The sequence below is a fragment of the Macaca thibetana genome, chromosome 15 (genome assembly GCF_024542745.1).
Source record: "Macaca thibetana thibetana isolate TM-01 chromosome 15, ASM2454274v1, whole genome shotgun sequence".
NCBI classification, from domain to species: Eukaryota; Metazoa; Chordata; class Mammalia; order Primates; family Cercopithecidae; genus Macaca; species Macaca thibetana.
In genome coordinates, this window is record NC_065592.1 from 2,620,503 (window position 1) to 2,636,704 (window position 16,202).

General features: G+C 51.3%; 1 protein-coding gene across 4 annotated transcripts in view; it reads right to left on the bottom strand.

The window, feature by feature from the left end:
• The window catches only part of CAMSAP1 (calmodulin regulated spectrin associated protein 1), a 103,064-nt gene that overhangs the window by 70,293 nt on the left and 16,569 nt on the right, over positions 1-16,202 (bottom strand). For 2 of the 4 annotated variants that reach the window (XM_050759709.1, XM_050759708.1), the window contains exons 2-3: positions 7,550-7,812; positions 6,378-6,539 (exon numbers count right to left, since the gene is read on the bottom strand). In XM_050759709.1, coding sequence (XP_050615666.1) covers positions 6,378-6,539; positions 7,550-7,812 — 425 coding nt within the window. Of the gene's footprint in view, positions 1-6,377; positions 6,540-7,253; positions 7,353-7,549; positions 7,813-11,432; positions 11,884-16,202 lie in introns of those variants that run through there. The other 2 variants (XM_050759710.1, XM_050759711.1) reach the window with 2 other exon arrangements.

Below are 16,202 nucleotides of genomic sequence, written 5' to 3' on the forward strand. Positions count from 1 at the left end.
ATCTCGGCTCACTGCAACCTCTGCTTCCCAGGTTCAAGAGATTCTCCTGTCTCAACCTCCCGAGTAGCTAGGATTACAGGCATGCACCACCATGCCTGGCTAGTTTTTTGTATTTTAAGTAGAGATGGGGTTTCACCATGTTAGGCAGGCTGATCTTGAACTCCTGACCTCAAGTGACCCACCCACCTCAGCCGCTCAAAGCGCTGAGATTACAGGTGTGAGCCACCACGCCCAGCCAAAAACAATTATTTTTTAATACAAAGGATATGGCTGGAAGACTTAACATTGTCCAATTACAAGTATTCCTATAAACCAGACACAAACATCAGCGGAACAGAACAGAATCCAGAAACAGACTCACATATATGTGGTTTACTGATTTTCAACAAAGCTGTCAAAGTAATTCAATAAGGAAAGAAAAATCTCTTCCATAAATGGTTTCAGAATTGCTATCTATATAAAGAAAAAAATGAATCTCAACCCTTCCCTCACATCATTCATAAAAATGAACTCAAAATGGGTCATAGAGACAAAAGTAAGAGCTAAAACAATAAAACTTCTAGAAGAAAACATAGGAGAAACTCCTCACAACCTTGGAGTTGGTCAAGACTTCTTCTATAAGACACAAAAGGACAAACCATAAAAGGAAATACTGATAAATCAGGCTACAAAGAAAACTTTAAAAGCCTTTGCTTGGTTTTTGACACACAGTCTTGCTCTGTCGTCCAGACTAGAGTGCAGTGGCATGATCTCAGCTCACTGCAACCTCCACCTCCCTGGTTCAAGTCCTGCCTGCCTCAGTCTCCCGAGTGGCTGGGATTACAGGCGCCTGCCATCATGCCTGACTAGATTTTTGTATTTTTAGTAGAGACAGGGTTTCACCACTTTTGGCCAAGCTGGTCTTGAACTCCTGACCTCAGGCAATCTGCCCGCCTCGGCCTCCTAAAGTGCTGTGATTACAGGTGTGAACCACCACACCCTGCCAACCTTTGCTTTTTAACAGACACTGTTAAGGAAACAAAAAGGTGGCCAGCCTGGGAGAAGATCTTCACGATACACACATCTGACAAGGCACTTGATTCTCAATATATACATTTCTAAAAACTCTTGCAACTTGATAAGACAACTCAGTTAAAAACTGGGCAAAATATTTGAAAAAGCACCTCACAAAAGAATGGAGACAAGCATCTTAGGAAAACACAAATTAAAACGACAATGAGAGACAGTTACACATCCACTCAAAGGGCTAAAGAGAAAAGACGGACGATAACAAATGTAGAGCAACTGGAATTCTATCTTGCTAGTGAGAGTTCTAAATGCTACAATCACTGGAAAACATTTTGGCCATTTATTCTGAAGATTGAACTTACATATTAAGTTATATATACTCATCACATGACCCAGCGATTCTACTCCTAAATTTTTACTTAAAGAAATAAAAATATGGCTGGGCACAGTAGCTGACACCTGTAATCCCAGCACTTTGGGAGGCTAAGATGGGTGGATCATCTGAGGTCAGGAGTTCAAGACCAGCCTGGCCAACATGGTGAAACTCCGTCCCTACTAAAAATACAAAAATTAGCCAGGTGTGGTGGCGGGCAACTGTAATCTCAGCTACTCGGAGGCTGAGGCAAGAGAATTGCTTGAATCCAGGAGGGGAAGGGTGCAGTGAGCCGAGACCTCGCCACTGACCCTCTAGCCTGGGCGGCAGAGTGAGACTACGTCTAAAAACAAAAAAGAGAGAGAGAAATAAAAATATATCTGCACACAGAGACTTGCACACAAATGTCCCTAGTCGTTTTATTCAAAATCGGCAAAAACTGGAAACAACCCAAGTGTCCGTCAACAGGTGGACGGATAAACGAACCAGGGTATGCACACGACGGAACTCCACCAAGCTCCAGCAGAACTTCCGACAGACGCAGCGCCACGCGCCAGTCTCAGAAACACTTGGTTCACTGGAAGAAGTCAAACACAAGAAGAGCATGTGCCACACAACTTCACTTTTATCAAAACCAATCCACAGTGAAGAAGGCAGATGAGTAGTTACCTGCATTGGGGTAGAGGATTAACTGCAAAGGACCATGGAAGAGCTTGTTGAGGGTGATGGAAACATTACCTTGATCGTGGCGAATGCTAAACAAATGACTGCTTATCAAACCTCAAGGAAACAGATCCACTGACTTCATATAAAATACATCTCAGTACAGCTGTCTTTAAAAAAAAAAAAAAAGACAAAAAGAGGCCAGGAGTGATGGCTCACACCTGTAATCCCACCATTTTGGGAAGCCAAGGCAGGAGAATTGCTTGAGCCCAGTAGTTCAAAACTAGCCTGGGCAATATAGCAAGACCACGTCTCTAATTAAAAAAAAAAAAAAAAAATTTAATCAGCCAGGCACTGTGGTGCATGCCTGTAGTCCCAGCTACTCAGGAGGCTGGGGTGGGAGAACTGCCTGAGCCTGGGAGGTCAGGCTGCAGTGAGCCGCAATGGCACAACTACACTCCAGCCCGGGCCACAGAACGAGACTCTGTCTCCAAAAAAAAAAAAAAAACAGAGAGAAAGAGACAACAACTGGCTGGGCATCAATAAAAAATAAAAAAGAGCCCCTGCAAGGTGGTTCACGGTGAAACTTCAGAGCACCCAGGAAGGAGGAGAACCTGAGTGAGGTCATCCGGGTCACACACAGGACAGGGAACCCACACAGTAGCGGATTCCTCAGCCTGGAAGGCAGAAGACATTTGGGCAACCCCCTCAAGCTGGGGAAAGGGCTTCCATCTAGTTACACAATCACCAAGGAAAGGTGGAGGAAGGCTCCTTCAGAAGCTCTCTCAGAAATGGTCACGGAAATGCACAGCATCAGCCTTTCCTCAGACGGCAGGAAGGCTCCTGCACCCAGGGTGGGGACCCCGGCCAGGAGGAGGCGGGTGAGCGGCCTGGAGCAGAGGTGAAGGGAGGAAAGTTCAGGATGGCAGACACGCAGGTGGCCGGAGCAGAAACCATGCAGGCAGGGGCAGGACCCAGCCCCAGAGGGACGCCACAGAGACTGAGAACGTGGCCATTCCCCCACAGCTGCTGCAGAGGACGCCACAGAGCCAAACCCGAGGAGGGAGGGACCCAGGCGTGGCTGTGAGAAGCTGAAGCCCGCACTCAAATGCAGCTGTGCACAGCAGGCATCTAGGAAACACGGTACCTACGCCCACAAGGAATTCAGACCTTATGCATCAAAGAATTGATGCTGGAGAAAAAACTCACCCTTATGGAAATCGTACCAACCGCCCCAAGCTTATTAAACATGCAGCGATTTCCAGTGGGGAGAAAACCCACCTGCACAGTGTAAGCTTTGGGGCACAGCTCAAAGCCAGTGAAGCATCTGAGAACCCATCATGGAGAGTGCCTAGGAACACAGCGCGGGTGAGAGGCTGCTCGGGGAACTGGTGCTTCCTACACACCCGGGCATTCACACTGCAAAAGGTGCTCTGGAAGCATTCAGCCGGCATCGCATCCTGCACTGAGGACTCACACCCAGGAGAAAGTCACACAAGCAGAAACCACTAACGTAAGGAACTTAAATTCATATGGAAATGCCAAGAAAACAGTAAAACATGGAAAACACTGAATACAAATGTAACTAATGCATGAGAAAAAAGAAAAGGTCATGAAAACTAAAGCAAATATTAACTCCAGGAAAAACAAAGCATAATACAAAGAAAGGCACATGAGCTGTGAAAATGGTGCCTGACCACAGGAACATCAAGTCTGACCGTGAATGTGTCCAAAGCTGTCAGTGCAACCACAGGGGAATGAGGAGGAGGGCAATGGAGGGCCACTGTAACTGCTGTTTGTCACAATCCTACCTCAGTAGATCATGTCCACAAATGAGGAGTCAGGAGCCGGAAATACAATGTATTTCTTTAAAATACGGAGGTAGAAACAGTAGAAACGAGAATAGCATGGAAGGAAAATGATGCCTCTGGGTTACAAGGAGACTACCTTCTATTTATCTGCCAAGTCCACAGAAACACAGAGGCCAGCAACAGCCTGAAAAGTCACTTATAAATGCACAGCAAATATGAAAAACGTGACCAAGCAAAGGAAAAAGAAACATACCCTCCTGCCCAAAGAAATACGGCAAAGAAAAATAAACATACTCTCCTGCCAAAAGAAACACGGGCAAAATAACGAACAAGTGATTCACCAGAGAAGTAGGGTAAGGAGTCAGACAGATGCTCTATTTTCTAAACTGCAACTTTACCCAGAATTAAGTTTTTCTATGCCTTTACCATAGAAAAAGACACTATTTTTAACCTCTCAAATGGGCAAGTAATTTTTAATAATGTCCAAGATATGGGAAGACATGGGAAAAGACAGCTACACAAACTAATAGGAAGGAAAATGTTACAATCTTTAGGATCAGATTTGGCCAAAAAAAAAAAAAAAGCAAGCAAACAAAAAAAAAAGTCCTTAAATAGGAACAACCATTCCCCTCGCACGAACGCGGCCTGAGGGAAATCATCGTGGCTGGACAGAGACTACTGCACAGACAGAGAAGGGACAACTTGACCTCCAGCAACACTGAGATCACAGAAGGGCCACGGGGGAGTCACTGGAATGGCTGGCATCAAGTATCTGGCCAATGGGCAGAAACTCACTGCACCGTACCGCACCAAGTAGAAACGTGGCTCACGACAGAACGTACAGTAAGCTCCCCACTGGGCTGCAGGCCTATATAACACATACAAAAAAAGAAAAACTACCAGAATTTTTACCAAAATGTTAACCATTTGCATAGGTGGTAAGATTATGGGTAATTTACATTTTATTCTTTTTGCTCATCCATAGTTTCTATATTTTCTATAACTATGTCATTTCTAATATAAGGAAAAAATCGATAAAAGATGTTAAAGAAAAGCTAAAATTTGACTTTTGATCACAGGAAGCTTCCGCTAGGATACAGGAGCGTCCCCAAAGCTCAGGGTCCTCTGGAAACGTGAACTAGTCCTGAACACCATTTTTCACAGAGTTCTTGCAAGCACTTCCCACACACACGCTGTCAGGTGAGAGCCAGGGATGAGTAAGACATGGCGCCCGCCACCAAGAGGCGTCCTCATGGGCAGAGGCAGAGTGGGGCGGAGATGGTACTGACTGGCACCCAAATCTGAACTAGGGCCCAGAGGCTCCAGTGAGTCCCAGAAAACCCTGTGGCTTTCTGTCCCCACCTCACTGCAGGATAAGCAAATGTAAGACCTGCTTCCCCAACCCCAAGCTTGGGGAGGAAAACAGCTAAAAAGCAGAGCAACTGTCTTAGAAAAAGTCAAAGCACAAACCTCTGCCAACTCCTGACAAAGACCCGCCTGTCACAGAGACAGAGAGGCCTTCCAGGGAACCAGCAGATGGAGCACTGGCCTGGCTCTGCGTGTGCAAGCTAACCATCAGTAACTCCAGAGCCATCCCGCGTGAGCCTCTTACTCAGGTGCGCTAATACAGCCTTACACAGGCCACACAATCCTCTAGTTCCTTCGCTGTGTTAACACACAAACTTCAACACCTTTTACATATATAACAGGATGCTTACTAACCAAAACCTCTGGTAAAGTAACCCTATAAATAATTACACTACTAAAAATAAACATTCTTCACATATATTGTATTAAAAATTACACTATGAGCTTCTAAATGTAAAAGGAGAAAATAGCGTTTGGGAAAATGCCATGTTTTTTTCTTAATTATCAAAATGCCTTTAGAAGGCATTTTGATAATTTCCTTTATTGCATGTAGGTGCATACTATGAAAATAAAAAGAAATTATTCACTGGCCGGGTGTGGTGGCTCATTCCTGTAATCCCAGCACTTTAAGAGGCCAAAGAGGGAGGACTGCTTGAGCCTGGGAGTTCAAGACCAGCCTGGGCAACAGAGTGAGACTCCATCTCTACTAAAAATAAAAATAAAAATAAAAAATAAATTAGCCAAGCATAGTAGCACGTGCCTGTGATCCCAGCTACTCAGGAGGCTGAGGCGGGAGGATCACTTGGAGCCTGGGAGGTTAAGGCTGCAGTGAGCCACGATTGTGCCACTGTACTCCAGCCTGGGGGACAGAGTGAGACCCTGTCTCAAAAAAAAAATTTTTTTAAGGCACTTAAATCACTGACATGTGCTGCATTTTCAGACACAAATGCATCACCCTCTACTCTCGGCCTGCGGGAACAACGTCTGCTTGCTTTGCTTCTTTTTAACTACAGCAGACACATTTCTGGACACAAAATATGATTTGTCCCGAATGAAGAGCTGGGTCTCAGCATGACAAAGTGTGCTGCTCTCAAGTGAAAAGGGGACCAGACACAGGAGCACAGTCACACGCCACATCTAGGCAGGGCACTCACCTTGTTGATCCAGAACACCATGGCGTCCTCGAGGTCGTACGGAAGTTCTTTCGAGGCACTGAACGTTGAGAAGCGCTTGACACTGGCCACCACCTTCTCGATGCTGATCATCTCCACAGTGTAGGCCATCATCAGGGCGTCCACCATCGCCATGTGGGCACTCTAGGGGCAGAGGCAGCAGCTATAATCCCTCAAACCCACCCCTTTACCAGGTTCTGATGCAGAGAACCTGCTCACACTCAGAATCCTGGCCTAATTTCTTCATCCCTCGCCCTTTCCATCTGAAGAGATACTCAGATCTGAGACCTGCCTCCCCCTCACCATCACTATTTCAAGCCTGGCATTTCTGGCCAACCCTTGAGACCGCTAGGAAACAGGAGTCCGTTCTCAGGCAGGCAGGCCAGCCCTGCGGCCCATGGTGCACTGTCTCACGCTGTCATTTATTATTTCCTCAACAGCCCTGTGGGACTCCCAGGAAAGGCAATGCGATTCCCACGTCATGGCTGTGGGAAGGCAGACAGGAGACCTGTCCCAGGCCAACTGCCCATCAAAGGGCTCAGGCTCCTAGTCCAGAGCTCTACCTGCTACAGCTGCACCACGACTTAGTGCAGCTTCCTCACACAACAGGAGTAACACTCTCTTCACCCACCACATGGCACCCGGTCTCAGCGGGAATGCCATGGGAGCAACCAAACAAAGGCAGTGCAGGAGGCACCGAGAATGGCCCTGACCCAGGCAAAAGGCACACCAGGAGCAAGCCTTCAGAGAAAGATGGGGGCGGGATACTTGGGGGAGAAAAAGGCAGACTGAGTTATTTTAGCACAAAGTACGCATGAAACAACCTAACAGAATGGGCGCGACAATCACATTTCTCACCTGTATAGAGTCTGCCTCAAGTATCTGTATGAATACGCCTCACTCCAATCTCAGCATTCACAGAGCATTCCCAATGAGAAAAAGGGCTCAGTGGAAGCTCTCTTCTCCCCATCCTCCACAACAGTCATGTGCTTTAAAAGAGATGCAGTTTCCTAAGGAACGACAGTGTGCAAAAGCACGGGTCTCCACCACCTCGCTGCACACCGTGTTCACACCATCCACGCGCCAGGTGCGCCACACGAGAGCCCACAGCTCCAGAGGATGGCCCCTGGGGGCGGCCACCGCAGACCACTCACCATTTTTATGGGTGCGCGACTGAGGTCGGACTCTGTCACGGGGGTGTCATCACTCTCCATCACATAGATCCCTTTCCGGGACAGGGCCTGGATGACAGACTGGTGTCCCTGTAAGGCGGCCACCTGGTCCCCTTTCAGGATGAGGCTGCAGACACGGCAGTACAGCTCGCTGGACAGGAGAAGCTTGATAACAGGCGGCTTAATGTGCTCCTGCTCATACTGGTCAACGTAGAAAGGGTCTCTGAGGTCCTCGGGGATGTTATCTAAGACAGGGAGGGGATGACCAGGTGAGCATGACATACAAGATCCACATGCGTCCTGAGCAGCACCACGACAAGGGCCCACATGGGACCCCCTTCCAGTGCAATCCCAGACAAAAGGCACAATCAAGAAAAGGAGAATGGCTGGGCGCAGTGGTGTGCCACTGTAGTCCCAGCACTTTGGGAGGCTGGGGCAGGAGGATTGCTTCAGCCAGGAGTTCAAGGTTGCAGTGAACTATCACTGTACCACTGTACTCCAGCCTGGGCAACAGAGGGAGACCAAGTCTCAAAAAAATTAATTGATTGATTGATTGATTGATTAAATGGGCAACTAACAACATGAAAAGACTCCAGGTGTCTCAATAATTCTGTTGTCTTCTGTGCTTACAAAGGCAACTGTAGCATCTCAGCCTACTCTGTGAACACAGACAACTGAAATCATTTTGTGACCTCCACCACTTGACCTCAATGGACAACTGTCCTAACTTAAGAGTAGTAAGAAGGTAGGCATGGGAGCCCTGAGGGTGTTAATGGGGCTGAGGGGAAACCAGCACAGGCGAGGACCATGTAGTGCCTGGTGACACCAGCAGAGAGGGCATGTGGGCATGGCCAGCATCAGCCCAGGGAGAGAGTCCAGCATCCTCTTTCTGACATGAAAATCGGAAGTAATAACAGAGGCTGGACACCCATGGTCTTTACAGAAGAGGCAGCCAGGCAGGCGTGGTGCCACTGTAACCATGACAACGACACAGCAGCAGCAGCAATCAGCCTTTTTCCATTTTTGGACCAGGCAGCATCAAATTCTTGACATGAACTATGCTACTTAATCTTGCCACTGCAGTGCCCTCAAATGAGGACTACCATCCACACATTACAAATGAGGAACTGAGGCACAGAGAAAGTAAGTGACTTGCTGAAGGCCACAGGAGGCAGAGACCAGCCTGAACCTACACAATCTGATCCAGAGAGCCTACTGTATACTTCCGGCTGCAACATACGCCACCTCCCACACAAACACCACAGGAGCAGCATATACACAGGACACTGAATGTGTCATGGCTGGCCTCACCCAGTTTTCTAGCCGTGCCACTATGCCCCTCACACTGTCTCACAAGACGTCAACGGCTGTCCCACTGAAGACGGAGGACGAGGGACGTCTCTACGGTCAGATGCCTTTGGGAAACATGTGACCCCCAGGTCTTTAATGTGCCCCATGCTCAACAATCTGCCAGGAGGTGCAGACACTCCCACCTCCACAGAGTTTAGAAAGGACTACCATCTCCACAGAACAGCTCGTGAAGAAACCCCACTGATTCCTCGTATTGAGACAACCGGTAACACTAGAGGCGTTCAAGGGGACACTAACAAACCTGTCTTGAGCTCAGAGCCAAGCTCTCCTAAGCTCTTCCCCGGGGAAGAACCAGCTGTGGCCATGGTCCCCACAGCACCCCTCTCTCTCTCTCTGCTGCCATCTCTTCTGGCTTCCTTCACTGTTTTCCTGAGCCCTGAGTCACTTCATTATGGTCCCGTGGAGTCTGGTCATTTCCCCACAATCTGAGCACCTCACAGCTGGTTTATTTCTAAATGGCAGCAGCCACTGTTTACACAGCATTTTTGTTTTAAGCACCATTGTACACGATGATTAGGTCACCACGGCAACCCAGGGGCGGACAGGGCTCCAGCTATGGCAGGCTGGCTTAGCAGACGTTAACAGACTCACATCCTATACTTGCTGACCACGTCGAGTAGCCCCCTAGTCTGAAATCGTCGGAACTTTGGAAATACAACAGAGCCCAGCAGTGACACAAGGAACAGAACCCCACGCCAAGCACAGCGGGAGACTTCTGCTTCCCTTACAAACTGCTCAGGGAAAGCCGACCTGCAGAGGTGCGCACAGAGCCGCCCCGCACACGCCTCAGACGTCCCAGGAAACAGGAGCAAGGTGGCCAGGGACAGGCGGCCTGTGGAGCGTGCACCCATGGGTCGTGGAGGGAAGTCAGGGGAGGGCACTGAGCGAGGGATCCCATAACCTGACAACGTTTGCAGCAGTTCACACCGGCTGCTGGGGGAAAGATGCAACAGTCACTCTCAGCCTTCCTCTTACTCAACTGACCACACCAGCAGCCCACCTAGTCAGGGCTCTTGGAGGGAGGTGCCTTTCTCCTGACTTTCGGGACACCTGGCCTCTGTCTCCTGATCTCACTGCCCGCTCCATCCCCATCTCCTAGGCCAGCTGCCCCCCATTTCCCCAAATACTGGAAGGGGCACTTCCTATCTCCTCTCTAATGACCTGATTCAGTCTCATGGCTAGAAATACCACAGACACACAGTCATCCCCAAATGTACAGTTCTGGCCCCGACCACTTCCCTGAACTGCCTACCTGACATCTTCATGCAGATGTCTGGGGGCACCTCAAGCCTAACCAGCCTGGTCCAAGTCACCCTCTCCTCCCACTTGGACAATTGTGATGCAGCCCCCCTAGGAGACCAGAAACTGGCACAGCTGAGGAGAAAGTCCCCCGGGGACCCCTCAGAGTGATGGCTCTGTGCAGAGGAGGCACGTAAGTGGAGGGCTGGCCTTCGATGGAAACAGGGTGAGCCCCAGGGAGAATGGCGGAGCCTACGTCACAGATCCAGAAACCTGGCTAGGCTGGAAAAAGCAACCACGGCTCTGATTTAAGTTTCTCTTTTACAATCTACCAAGTAGAAACGTTTGCCATAGGGTGGCCCACTTTTAAAATTAATCAATATAAAGTGATTCATATAATCACCTTTTTGAATCATATATGAATATGCATAACACAACTAATTCACATCAATTTCAGATGTAGGAAAATGAGAGTTAAAGGCAAACGACGCACTTCCTAAAGATAAAAGCTTCAGACAGTGGTGAAGCCCTCCTAACTGTATGTCACTCCTTCCCATCCGACCTAAGGAAGACCCTGGCCAGACCCCCCACAGGGTGACAGTGGCCACGCTCCTCCATGGCCCTGCCCATGGCAGTTCTGCCCTCAGATACTGAACTTGTCCATGAGTAACCGGCTTCAACGAAGGCAGCTACTGCAAGAGTTGGATGTGCACAGTTCTAGAACGTTTAATGTTCTATCAAAATCAATACCTACTAAAAAAAAAAAAAACCTTCTAATGCCTTCAATGTACTTCTAGTAGTTTCTTGTTGTTGTTGTTTCTACAAACTAGTAAGACTGTCAGAATTAATACACATTCATTCGACAATTGTAAGTACCCATGTCAGCCAGAAAATGTACAAAAATGTCACGGAGTCAAACAGAGAGAGATAAAGCCAGTGTTCTCAGGCTGAGCTTCGTAAGACAACTGAAAAGTCAACAGGTCATTTCCACGCAATACGGAGGGATGTCACACAGGATGAGTGCTGGGGGACTGAGGTGCAACAGACACCAGTCCTGCACTGAGGAGTAGGGCAGGGGGGCAGTGGGATGTGCAGATGGATAAATTTCTTAGGGAAGGAAGCAGCCAGCAGGGGGGTGGGTAGGAGAGAGGGAGACAAAAACATGAAAATGAACCTGTTAAGAGAATTTTAGCAAATGACAACAGTTCAGAATTGCACAGGAGAGGCAAACTGGATGTTTCATTCATTAACTCACCAGGTTTTTATGCATGCCTGCACCAGGAGGAACTGGACACTGTGGGATCTGTGAGCAGAGCGAGACAGGCTTAGGCAGGCACACAAGGAATGGAACGAGACCACGTCAAGTAAGGGGGTCAGAGAAGCCAGAGGACAAGGAGACCCCATCTGCTAGAGTTCCCTGTAAACAAGACTGGAGAATGAGCCTGGACTCAGGAGGCTGCTGTGGTCATCGCCAGGAGAGACAATGGAGGCTGACACAGGCAGGCAGCCCCGGGAAGGGGCGCCACCACCAAGGAGGCGTTAGCAGCAGGCCTGTGCCTGATGCAGTACGACAAAGACACCAAACTTGTAATTCCTGCCAGCCTGGAGCAGGCCGGTCCCTTTTCCTAATACAGGAAACCAGCAGCGTGGAGGAGGAGGGCAGTCGGGGACACGAGAGATGAGCCTGTGGGACCCAAAGGGAGCTTTCCAACGGGGAGGCGTGGAGACTGGAAGCACTAGAGTAAAAGGACCAGCTGGAGACGTGGTTTGAAACCCATTACATATACACAGCCATTGATGCCCAGGGGGACGAGTCATCCAGTGAGAGCCGGGCACGGTGGGAGAAGCTGGTCAAGGCAACTTGAGGACACCAACCCCACAGGACAGACGTCGGGAGAGAAGCCAAAAAAACAGACAAGTGAACCAAGAGCGGGGCGGGGCCAGAACATGGTGCTGCCAAGGCCACAGGAGAAGGTTTTGAAGGGGCAGCGAGCAACTGGGAAGGCTCAGAAGGATGCATGCATGAATACCACAGAGCCCGCCGGACTCAGCTGGCAGCCTCAAGAAGAGCATTCTGAGAACTGGTGAAGAGACGGCCGCAGGCACACAAGGAAGGAAGTGAGGATAGCGGGAATTATGCCTCTGCTCTGAGAGGAAAGTGTGGTCAAAAGAGATGTGTCTGTTTTAAGGATTGGAGAAATGTTGACGAAAAGAAAACCCAATCAACGGGAGCGGCTGAAGAGGAGGGGGCTGCTCCTGAGGAAGGAGGTCCCTCGGGAGGCGGAGGGGAGGGACACGGGGCCCAGGCGGGGCCGCGTCTTCCACTGGGTCAGGGTACAGACGCAGCAGGGAAGGGGTGGGCGGCCCATCAGCACCTGCAGTTTGTCTTACTACGTTAAGCAGGAGACAGGGCATCTGCTGAGTGGGAGGGCCCGGCCTGGAGGAAGTAGGGAGAAGTGCGGCTACAGGGGGCAGAGTGAAAGTCAAACAAGGACACGGGCAGGGCAGGGACCCACAGAGACTAGAGACTGAGTCGGCAACGGCACTGTCAGGGTGGCAGCGCTCTCTGTCACTCCTCGGACTGCTGCATCAGTACCCATGAGCAGTCCGGTGGCTGCCGGACTGCTACGGGGCAGGCCTCAGTGGGAGCTGCAAAGAAAGGCCCCTGGGAAGGGGTCAGAAGACTCTAACCAGTCTGCAGTGGGGTCAACACCAAGCGCAGGAGGAACTCAGAAGGGTGGCAGCTGACGGAGAGTAGGAGGTGGAGCGCTGGGGTCTCCCAAGGGCAGGGCCCAGCAAAGCCACCTGGCCCAGAGTCCTAGCTCGGCCTCCTACTGGACCCTCTGAACCTTGGCCCCCTACCTGTCCATTCCGAACTATGAAAGGGTCCATCTCCCGCCCCGCGCCAGCTGAGCCTAAGCTCCATGGACGCAAACGGGAGTCTCAGCTGTTATTCCTTCCGTCACTATTATTGCAATGAGGATGAAAGGGCAGGTGAGGAAGTGGCCATCTGTCGACTGCAGCCCTCCCGCGGCACCTGCACAGGGCTCGGGAGGAGGTGCCCACGCCAACCGCCGGCTCTTCCATGGCGGCACATGGCAAAGACCCCTCTGGCAGGTGCCACAACTGTGGCCACGGCCCAACCTAAAGCCAGCTCCTCCCGCAGCCTCCAACTCAGCCCCAGGAAAAGAGATCAGACCACTGCAGTGCCAGGCACAGCCCCGAGATGTGCAGGACAGTGAGTCTCTGCTCTGCTGCTTGTCTGAGCCACCTGGGAGCTGAGACCAACTCACCCAGAATGTCCCCGTGGGCGGACTGGCTATCAGCATTTGACACTGAGAGAGTCACCTCCACAGAGGCCCCAAAGGTGGCTGTGAGCATCTACACCTGGAAAACGTGGATACTCTTCCTGTTTGGATGTAAGGAGCCAACGGAAATAATTCCAACTCGAGGTAAAAGCAACCAGTGGTCCATGCCCCAGCTCCATCCTGGAGGGGCCAGACACAAGGATAAGAAAAGTTGATGTAATGGTCCCCACAGGGCCAAGACCACCTGACCCCCACCCAGGGACAACCAGTCACAAACGGCACCTCAACAGCGGAGCACCAGGTGCACAGACAAGCGCGCACCCCACAGGGCGCTGGCCCGGCCACGCCACACCAGGCTCAGGTGCAGACCTGGCTTCCAGCCAGAAGGCCAGGAAGGGAGACCCTCAGGAACCTTCAGGTTCCTCCCCTCCCAGGGAGGGGAGAGGGTCCCAGAGAACAGGGGGCTGGAGAGAGGGACCCTTTAAATCTGCGTCACATCCTGGCCACTCCTGAAACAACTACAGTGGCACAGCAGCCACTCTGAGAGCCACAGCCTGCAGCCCAGCCAGAGCAGCAGGACAAAGACCGAAAATGAAACCCACGCTCAACTGTAGCCCCCAGAAGGCAGGCCGGGGCCTGCAGACTCGACGTAACTGGGTGGACTACCTGCTGGAACAAACCAAAACCAACATCTCAGGCTTCCAACAGGACCCGTGGCCTCCAAATACAATATTCCAAATGCCCAACACACAACCCAAAGCTCCTTGACAAAAAAGAAAGACCCACAGGAAAACCTGCAACACCCAGGAGAAAAAGCAACATCCCCAAGGTTGGGACTGACTGACAAGGAATCCAAAGTGACTGTGGAACAATGCCCCAAGAAGCACATGCAGAAGCCTGAACGAAACAAAACACTCCCAGAAACTCAGAGAACTCTCAGTAAAGAGAAGCCCCAGTGTGGAGAAAGACCAAGCCTGGAGCAGAGGCCATGTGCTGGTGAGGAGAGGTTGGAGGGGCCGCAGAGCCCGCCTGCCAGCAGCCGCCCTGGGCCATCTCATGAGCACAGTGGCAGTGACTCCAATGGGCCGGGAGGCAGACACTAAGGGGCAACCCTCATAGCCCCTCCTCCTCCTTCCCCTGAGCTCTTCTGAGAGGCCGTGGGAGGGCATGGGATCGTAAGAGCGGAGCACAAACTCTAAGGCCAGAGGTTCTGCACCTGAGGCCTGGCCGGCCATCCTCATTCACACCTCAGAAACCCATCAGGAAAGGTGCTGGCACCAGGTTCTCTCCCCATAAGCTCCCACCCGTAGCTCACTCCCCCAAGCTCACAAAGAAATCTCGAGACTCCCAAGGGGCACAGCCACTGCAACTGAAACACAAACTGCACAGCCTGAGCCTGGAAAGGAAGCACGGAGCAAATGTGGGCAAAGGAGCATGGGAGGCCCCTCGGGACGGGGTGGGAGGAAGCCTCCTTCCAGGCACAGTGGACCCCACGCTAGGCCAGCAAGCCCCAGTGGCAGACACAGCAGGACGGTGCACACAGCTCACACCCGCGGAGGCTCCACACGCCCAACCCACACCCTTGGAGGCTCCGCACGCACAACTGACGCCCATAGGATGCTACACACACACAGCTCACACCCACAGAGCCTCCGCACACACAATCCACACCTGCAGGAGGCTACACACACACACACACACACACACACACACACCTCATACCCACAGAGCCTCCGCACACACAATCCACACCTGCGGGGGCTCTGGTCGCCCAACCGGGTGGTGAGGAATCACCAGGCCAAGTTCAGGAAGAAGACGCAATCCAGAGAACCCGCCCCGCTTCCTGGACCACGCTCTCCCCCGAGGGTGCCTGGGAGGAGTGGTCCATCCCCGGAGAGGTGGTAAAGATGGCAGGCTGCGTTTCTGGCACTGCACCTTTCTAAGGACAAAATCTGGACTCCGGGGCCTGCCCAGTGACACCTACCGCACACTCTGGGTGGGAAACTTGAAGGGCCGCACCCAGGAGCAGGAGCGAACTTGAAGCAGCCCAGCCTCAGGGGGACTAGAGCACAGCTCTGAGGCACCTCCACCAGGGCCTCGCGTGGGATGACCAGATCTGTTCCTGTCTCTAAAAGGACCACTGAAAGTCGACGGACACTGCCCCTGGGAAAAGAGGACATCTTAGGCCTCAGATTATTTCCAAATCTTTCACATACAATGGTCAGTTAAGCAAAATGACAAGACATCATGAGCAAACACCAGCAGAAACAGTAATAGAAGCAAGCTCCCAGACTCCTGAAGTCTGCCAAGATGAAGACAGTTCAAGACAGCCCCTCTGTCCCGCTGACGACAGCTAAAAACTCTAGGCAAGAGACAAACACTTACCTAAGGACTCTGGAAAGTAAGCCACAGCAGGCACATTGGGGAGGAGGGTCCATCCTGAAGACGGAACCCAAAACGGGGGACTCCTCAGGTTCATTTTCTCTTTCCTGCCCTGGCTGGACCTGAGGGCAGCCCCAGACAGCCAGGCTCGGAGAGAAACCCTGTCTTTCTCTGGCCAGAGGACCAGGAAAAGGGGCCCCTACAAGCTGGAGGGGCAATCCTGAGGGCTCCCACTTATCTCTCCCAGCCTGACCCAGCCGGTTGCAGTCACAGAGCTGTGCAGTAGCGGCACGAGCAGCGGAAACAGGGAAGCCCAGGCGTGGGGTGAGGAAGGA